The sequence below is a fragment of the Sinocyclocheilus anshuiensis genome, unplaced genomic scaffold (genome assembly GCF_001515605.1).
Source record: "Sinocyclocheilus anshuiensis isolate Anshui unplaced genomic scaffold, SAMN03320099.WGS_v1.1 scaffold874, whole genome shotgun sequence".
Lineage (NCBI taxonomy): Eukaryota > Metazoa > Chordata > Actinopteri > Cypriniformes > Cyprinidae > Sinocyclocheilus > Sinocyclocheilus anshuiensis.
The window spans coordinates 1,317,628-1,326,203 of NW_015538065.1; the positions used below are offsets into that span (position 1 = coordinate 1,317,628).

The following is an 8,576-nucleotide window of genomic DNA, read 5'->3' on the forward strand; positions in this document are numbered from 1 at the left end:
ATAAACACATTTCATTACACCAAATACACAAAATAATGTTCTTTTTAGCAGCATCATATGACCCCTTTAACATCTAAATAAAAACTGTAATATTTGCTATTGTGCCTGCTTGAATTGCATCCATGCTTTCTTCTGTGCAATTTCTAAGCAATTTCTTTACAAATATTTTATATGACTTCATATGTACAATAGGTGGGAAATGTTTTTCTCCAGCAAAAATGTGCTTCATCCACGTGGTGCAATGTGAGTTTAAGATTAAATGACTGCCTTGATGTAGTGTGGATAAGAAACTTTTTATTGGCTTATTAGTCATTTTTTTCATTTTTAACCATATTAATGTCATCATGTATGCATCATGTGCTTGCGAAGTGAAGAAAATTGGCTTGTCACTAAAACTCTTTCTATTGTCAAATCATTCATATTAGGAACTGGCAGAGTATGAGAAAGTTTCTGACCAGGTCAAGATTACACAACGAGGTAGGCCTGATTGTCACATCTCTCCCATACCAAGTACAATGATTTGCTTGGAATAATTAATCCTGTGGATTGCTTTAGTAAGAATTTAAAGCTTTTTTAAAAGAATTTAAAGCCAATCATGCTTCTCTACTGTAGATCTGGAGCAGGATGGATTCTCTAAAAACCCTTTTTTCCATGGAATTATTGCTGAAGTGCCAGAGCACCATAAGTCTAGAGAGGGTGAGAAAAAAGAACCTTGATTTAGCATTTATCTTGGATCAACAATCCTATTACAACATGAAATAAAATCTGCTGTTCTTCTGCGTTGTCCTGCAGTAGGATACACATTTGTTATCTAATCTGGCCATGTGTGTCATGTCTAGCCTGAGTGCATAGTTGTTACATAATCTTGTTTGCCCTTTTTTCCTCTTTGAATGTATACATATATGCTGTGGCAATGTTGCTTTAAAATGGTGTAGAAAATGTATATGTAACTGTGAGGAAGTACATTCAAAGAGGAAAAAAGTGCAAACAAGATTATGTAACAACTATGCACTCAGGCTAGACATGACACACATGCCCAGATTAGATAACAAATTTGTATCCTACTGCAGGACAACGAATGCCACAACAATCAATAAATATAAATATATATATATATATATATATATATATATTGTGGCATTTATCCATGCATGACTAGTTTACCCAAAAAAGGAAAATTCGACAATTTACTCACCATGCAGGCCATCTAAGATGTAAATGAGTTTGTTTCTTCATCAGAACAGATTTGGAGAAATTTTACATTACATCACTTGCTCACCAATGGATCCTCTCCAGTGAATAAATGGGTGCCGTCAGAATGAGAGTCCAAACAGCTGATAAAAACATCACAATAATCCACAAGGCTCCAATCCATCAATTAAAGTATTACAATGTGAAAAGCTGCATGTTTGTAAGAAACAAATTTTTCAATAATTTGTATCTTGAAAGTGTTGCTTCCGACCAAATACAAGTCCATAATGTTTCCTCCAGTGAAAAAGTCCATCCCCTGTCCTCTCACAGTAAAATCCACCGACATATTTAGAACTGTTTTGGGCTGGTTTTGCTTGTAAACAGTGCTTGATCTGTGCATATTTCTCTCCTGATTAAGATTCAGAGATGACTTTTTCACAGGAGAAAGCAAGATTATGGATAGAGGACATTCATTTCAAATTGATGGACTGGAGTCGTGTGGATTACTTGTGTATTGTTGTGACGTTTTTATCAGCTCAGTCTTACGGCACCCATTCACTGCAGAGGATCCATTGAGCAAGGGATGCAATGCTACATTTCTCCAAATCTGTTCCGATGAAGAAAAACTCATCTCAATCTGCCTGAGTGTAAAATTAAATTTTTTAGTGAACTATTCTCTTAAGTGCCTGGCTAAATGTGCTAACTGTGGTAACTTTATGTTTTACAACTTGATATTGTTTGCCTGGTATGTTTGAGTTTTGTATTTACCTTGGTGTTAACATTAGTGTTATTTTTTTTTATTTTAGCCATCAAGCTGACAGAGATGATTCATGTATGTATATCTCTTTACAGGTCACACCAAGGTTGGTTACTCCCTGTACTTCTACACATACAGTTCATGGAAAGGTCGGGCGGTGTACATGGAGGATCTGTATGTGATGCCAGAGTTCAGAGGTAAGGAAACCACACTGTGTGCTTTTGTTTATTTGAATTGAAAATAAATTGTAAGCCCTTTGACTGATTAATGATTTTCTGTGAGTATTTCCAGGGAAAGACATGGGCAAGGCTCTGATGTCCAAAGTTTCCCAGGTGAGGGGTGTTTATTTATACTAGGTAATAGCAACATATGGCACACGATCATAATGCATTAGCAAGGAATCTGTTAACAAATTGAGAATTAGATTATTGTTGATTGTGTACGATTTGACATGTTTGTGATTATGATCACCCTCAGCTTGGTCTGGCTGCTGGCTGCACCCAGCTGAATTTCACTGTGCTGGACTGGAACAAATCATCTCTTGACTTCTACCTAAAGCAGGGCTGCTGGGATGTGACCTCTGACCTCGGCTATCACTGCATGCACTGTGAGGGCGATGCCCTTGAACACTTGGCCCAGGGGGACCTTTAAATTTTGAAGCACATAGATTCCCCCGTCAACCCCTGACCAGAGCCACAAGTAACAAGCTGTTTGATAAACACAGGAAGACAGTAAACTACCAGTTAAAATGGGGAAAATGGAATAAGTAACCATGCTCATATCCTGCATACATTTTCTGCAACTTTATGAGGTGATATAGACGAGCATTATTACAGAGAACACCATACAGAAGATGCTGCTTATTTATGTTGCCTCAAAAAGTGCATTACACATTGATTCATTCTACACATTTAAATTGGGAAGTCTGGCCTAACCAAAGATTCAGAAGTGCACTGTTGTGTTATTAGGAATCACATCTATATTGGGCATATTATTACATAATCATTTTTCTACTAGTGGAAAGAGTGGAAGTGAAATTGTTACAGATGGTGCTGTTACAATCGTATGTATTTAGAATTTAGAACTTGTTCTTAGATGTTCTATTTAAATAGTCATTTGAGTATTTAGCCATATATAACGTGTCATTTTATTTGTACATTTGAATATTTATTTGTACGTTTGAACATCTAGTCGGTCTCGCTCACAAAACCACTTGATCTAAAATTATACACAAGTAGTGTTCTTAAACTATGTTGTAATATATATGAAGCACTGATCGGTCCACAAGATTCACAGCCACCTAGAACATGAAGATGTGTCTGTTTATGCTGCAGATGCAAAGATATGAGCCACATACTTTTCTTGACTAACTATTGGTAACTGTTACCAGTCATAACCGAGAATAATCTCACTAAAAGTAGAATAATGCACTACAATTAGCTAAATCCTATTTGTTATTGGTTAGTGAAACCATGCTTGGATTTTGCTTTTCTGAAGTTTACTTTTTTTTTTTTTTTTTTAACTTTACCTTGTAGATTATTTGTGTGCAATTTTTAGTAACCAGATATTTGATGTTTATTGCCAAAAGGTATTTGGCAAGAAAATCTTGTGCTGTTACTGAATACATCATAAGTGTGAACAACATACAACCCGTAAGTACCTCAGTCTCTAAATTTAGTTAGTAATTAGTAACATTTTATGACCTGTTGGGATGGAACTGTTATTGTGTAGCACTTTAGAGAACATCTGTGTAGCCTCATCGTAAAGATGGCAAAAAAAAAAAAAAAAAAAGTTACATTGTTACAAGCTGCTGTATCCAATGTACTGTGGAGTCTGTTGTTCTATCGGCCATTGATAAAAGTACATTTGTCCATGGTTTTGCTACATGTGTTTTTACTTGACAAAGCTTTTTAAACATTGTGATCTAGATTAGTGTTTAACAAAACTATGCACAAGTAATCATAAAATAAACACCGTAAATGCCATCAAAGCTCACTTCTGAATCAATGACCATAAGATTAATCGTAACTGGAAGCAGGATTCACATTTGGCCTGCACATCACCACATTTCCAAGCTGCTGATACGCCAACTACATGTTGCACTTGCCACACTTTAGGCAACAGCGACATCAAGTGGTCACCCGGAGAAGCCATTAACGATATACCACATTTAGGACTTTTTCCAGCGCGCACTTCACTGAGGAATTCAAGTAGTATTTCAATGTTAAAAACAACCTAGACAACAGTTGTGACGTGCATATGTGGTTTAATTTAATCCTTTAAATGCTCAACCGATTGACAGGCCAACGTTTCGTAAAAAACCAAGTAAGTCAAAACGCTGTGAATCAGACCCAGGCTCATTTTCCGACTCATAATAATCAAACTCACTGCCAGGAAACCATCCAGTTGTTTGGGATTTTTGGAAGGGAAAAGGGAGAGCAAAATTAGACATCTTCACAATATTGACATTTATGTTAGGAAATGATTAAGCAATGATTAGACTGTGCTGTTTGTCATTTTACAAACCATAGAGGAGATTAAAAAAAAAGACACCAGGAAAAGCCTATACAAAATATTACATTAGGATTCAAAGATATCAAGCGTAGCGTTAGTTCTGGCAGGTCACGTTAGTCAAGCTCGCATCAGCTGATCCCCATCTACCTATAGGACTACGACACCTAAGCATTCATATATAAGGTCCCTCAGTATTATCAGCAGTTTTCGCATTGCTCAATAGCTAATTACCCTCCTCCATCCCCAGCTCCTCCTCTGTCAGTCGGGATTCAGCCTTCTGATTCTCCTTGAATCAGACTAATTCTAAAATGTGTACATAAAATGATTGAACTTTAACAATATCTGCAATACATTTATGTTGGTTCTGTTCTGTTTACCCTGGGGGGGTTATTGCTGCTCTCCCTGCTCTCATCCATGCTAGGCTGCGTGGATGCGCAGGGAGTTCTTGCCCAGAACAGAGCCATACCGCCAATCCAAACTGTATGCTAATTGTCAATCATCTTTGACGATAGTGGTCCTGACAGAAAAAAGCAAACAATTTACATGTCATTTGAAGGTAGTACAGGTTCATATTTGAATAACCCCTGCAACAGAGCACGCACAAAGTGTATTTATATGCCTACTATATGGTTTTATGAGCTGATTCATGTTACAAAAAGAATATAAATGTGTATTGCTGGAGTTTTTTTGTTATGAAATAGTGCATGTGGTTGATTGCATAAATGCTTAGACTAGTGTTAGAAGTTAGTCATCTAATTTTTACAAGACTGGTCATAAGTCTTAATAACTGGTCATTAAGTCGGTTACATAAAAATGTAGATTGGTCTAATTTGAATCGGAAAAGAGACTAATTGCCCCTTGAAGAATTTATGCAGCTATTTTCTTTCTTATAATACATTTTCTCTTACACTCTAAAAAATGCTGGGTTAAATACAACCCAGTGCTGGGTAAAATAGGGACAAACCTTTTTTACTTTAATGTCGGTGCGGTGATAATTTAATCGGCACTCTTTACTCCATTAATCCATGGTCAAACTTTGTAAAACCTTAGAGAACAACCAGTTCAACCAGGCTTCTAGAAAAAGACACGCGGACAAGCGCACTTGTTGATTTGAGGCAGGACAGAGCTAAATAGGATTTCGCTACAGAATAAGAATACTTGGCACCGCACGAGGGGGGAAGGAAATCTGTTTTCCACTGCTGTGCAGGACTCACTTCCCTGCAGTGCATACTTAAGCACATGGACGCAGAAGTGCTTTGAAATGACACCTCGTATGGACTAGACCATGATCTATTTGTCAAAGAGAACACGAGGAAGTCATGCCAAAGAATCAGGTCTCTGGAAGATGCGAATAAAATCCAAATCCCACAGTGTTGCTGTGCTACTGTCAACTCTCTGCACAGGAATAAGAGGAATATTGCTGTTCCATTTGGGCCAGTTTATGCAATAAACGCTACTTGAGCACATGGACGCAGAAGTGCTTTGAAATGACACCTCTTATGGACTTAGACCATGATTTATTTGTCTAAGAGAACACGAGGAACTCATGCCAAAGAATCAGGTCTCCGTAAGATGCGAGTAAAATCCAAACCACACAGTGTTGCTGCGCTACTGTCAACTCTCTGCACAGGAATGAGAGGAATATTGCTGTTCCATTCGGGCCAGTTTATGCAATAAACGCAGACAGCTCTGCATATAGCAAAGCATTGACAGCGGCGACTGATTTGCTGGGTCAATCTCGCAACGATTGCAACCAGGTTTGCGTTGACCGCGCTGCAACAGCTGCATTTGCGCTCTGACTGGGAGAAGCTCTCGCGCATGGGACCTACCAGAGAGGCTCAGAGATGTTCTCGTGGAATATGGACAGAATGATTGATGTGGAAGCTCCAGAACGGTAAACGACCCGTGTGCGCAACAATGCAGCGAATTCTTCAGAGGAGACCAAGGATCCGCACACTGCGCTTGGTTTGGTCGCTCATGGCCGTGCTCGCGCTGTCCCTGGCCGTGTGCAGTGCCATATTTACAGCGTGGACAATGCGACAAACGCGGGACCTGTCGAGGTCTTTCCAAACTCTGCAGGAGCGCTTAGAGCAGGTAAACGCGATGTCTTTTAAGTGCACGTCAGATGCATGCATGCATTCCCAAGCACATTTGTCAAAAAATTTCTCACTAATCACGCAGTGACTTTGCAATTATGCCTTTTCTTTCTTGTAATCACGAGGTAGGTTATTGGTCCTGAGCTTGAAAGCCCTTTGCAAGTCCTTTTTGGGGAGGTATAGGCTATCAAGAAGAATGTAATAGTATAATTTCGAGGCACTTGATTATACAAACATACAGCTGCGGCACCGCTGGGGGTCTGCGGGACGCGTTTTATGACCCTTCCAGACTTTGCGCGCGGGGTGCTGTGAATTATGGCCTATTTAGTTTCTAAAGTCGCTGCCAAGTGTGATGGTTCTGTTGCCAATTTTGCTCCATGTTTAGGGCAATTTACTGGAAATCTTAGACTGCTTGGCACGAGGGCGTTTCGAAGCCAATTGACATTGCCTTTTAAGCATCGCGTCTCGTAAAAGCGTTTGTGTAATTATGGTTAAATCATTTGCAACTCGTAAGCTACCATTTAGAGCTTGCCCTCATATACAGATGGGCAACTTTGTCATGAGTAGCCTATGTTGTTGTCGTTATGAGCATGGTTTTATTTACTGGAACAGGATTTTATATATATGTATATGCCTATAGGCGTCCGTTGCTATGGCGCAAAGAGCGCTCCGTTCATAATAACCAAAAAGCTGTCATTCATCTCAGTTCATCGCGAAATCACAAAGATACGTTATTATCAGTAAAGTTATGTACGCTCCACAACGCATCATCACTTTGTTATAATGAGATGATTCGTGCTGAACACGGAGTCAAAAGTAACAATTTTTTATATTATATTAATTTAAACAATTATTATCAAACAATTATATTCATTTAGTAACAAATATATCTTAGTATAGTCTATATCTTTAGAGTTTTATAATTCATTATCTTCTTGTCGATCCACCAGTTCACATTTACAACTGCGTGTTTTCTGCATAAAAATAAGGGTCGTTTTTGGCTTTGGTCTAAACAGCAGAAGGGCTTATTGAAAAATGCAAATTCATTCTCTGCCAGCAGGTGGCGCTTTTCGCCAGGAATATAGCTGTTTCCCCGGTAACCGCAGTAAACAAAGCAGTGCAGCACCTGACTTTGAAACTTGCAGCGCTCATATTTAATCAATTAAATAGCCTTTTGAAGTGTGAGCTATATCTTAATTTACATGTATATTTAGTTTTTTTCACTGGAGCACCACCTGATCTCCCATTGTTTCCTAGCCCTGGTACTACCTGCGCACATATCAATAGCATCACTGGGCTGTCGGTTGCCAAGTTGAGGGGACAAATGGGTTGAAATTGGTATGCATCGATCATGTGAGAAAGATGCGTTTCATAGAAGATCTGGCAACTGGACAACCTTGGAATTTGTTGTCGTGATTATTCATATAATGAGGTTTGGCCCTTACAAATTACAGTAGTTTTACCGGAAGCGAATGTAGCAAACATAAAATACGCCAAGTGGAATTTTTTAAAATAGAAAGATTAAAAATACGGGAAAATATTTAAACGGGATGATAGAGGGATAGAATGGTAAAATACAGAAGAATCCCGGGAAAAACGGGAGGGTTGACAGGTATGGTAAAAAAGACTATTTAAAAAAAAAAATTATAAGATGACTATAAAAGGTCATATATTCAATAAAAATTAATATTTCTGAAGTTTTTATACTTTTCAATTGTTTTAACAATAATTTTATGTAAAAAAAAAATAAGTTTTTTTTTTTTTTTTTACAGTTTTTTGTGAAGTAACAATTTAAAGCTTTCTATAGATATATTTATCATGTCTGTGAGGCATGTATTTGCTGAGTTCATTTTTGTAAGCGCTCCTGTTCAAGACGAGACGGCAGAAAGCGCATCGTGTTTGTTTTCTTTATTTTATAAAAGCACAACGTTTTGTTGATATTGTGAGTGCACACAAAAAAAAGTAGACACATTGCAGTTCCGAATCATGTATTACTCTTTATGAGTAAAAATTATGAG

At 38.0% G+C, this 8,576-nt stretch overlaps 2 protein-coding genes across 2 annotated transcripts in view; both read left to right on the plus strand.

The window, feature by feature from the left end:
• sat2a.1 (spermidine/spermine N1-acetyltransferase family member 2a, tandem duplicate 1) overlaps positions 1–3,816 on the plus strand; it is a 5,157-nt gene extending 1,341 nt beyond the window's left edge. Inside the window, exons 2-6 of the mRNA XM_016479632.1 lie at positions 426–477; positions 613–696; positions 2,044–2,145; positions 2,240–2,280; positions 2,426–3,816. Coding sequence (XP_016335118.1) covers positions 426–477; positions 613–696; positions 2,044–2,145; positions 2,240–2,280; positions 2,426–2,599 — 453 coding nt within the window. The 3' untranslated portion in view covers positions 2,600–3,816. The remainder of the gene's footprint in view (positions 1–425; positions 478–612; positions 697–2,043; positions 2,146–2,239; positions 2,281–2,425) is intronic.
• Positions 3,817–5,927: 2,111 nt separating this feature from the next.
• The window catches only part of tnfsf12 (TNF superfamily member 12), a 17,012-nt gene continuing 14,363 nt past the window's right edge, over positions 5,928–8,576 (plus strand). Inside the window, exon 1 of the mRNA XM_016479633.1 lies at positions 5,928–6,556. Within this exon, the coding sequence (XP_016335119.1) occupies positions 6,338–6,556 (219 nt within the window). The 5' untranslated portion in view covers positions 5,928–6,337. The remainder of the gene's footprint in view (positions 6,557–8,576) is intronic.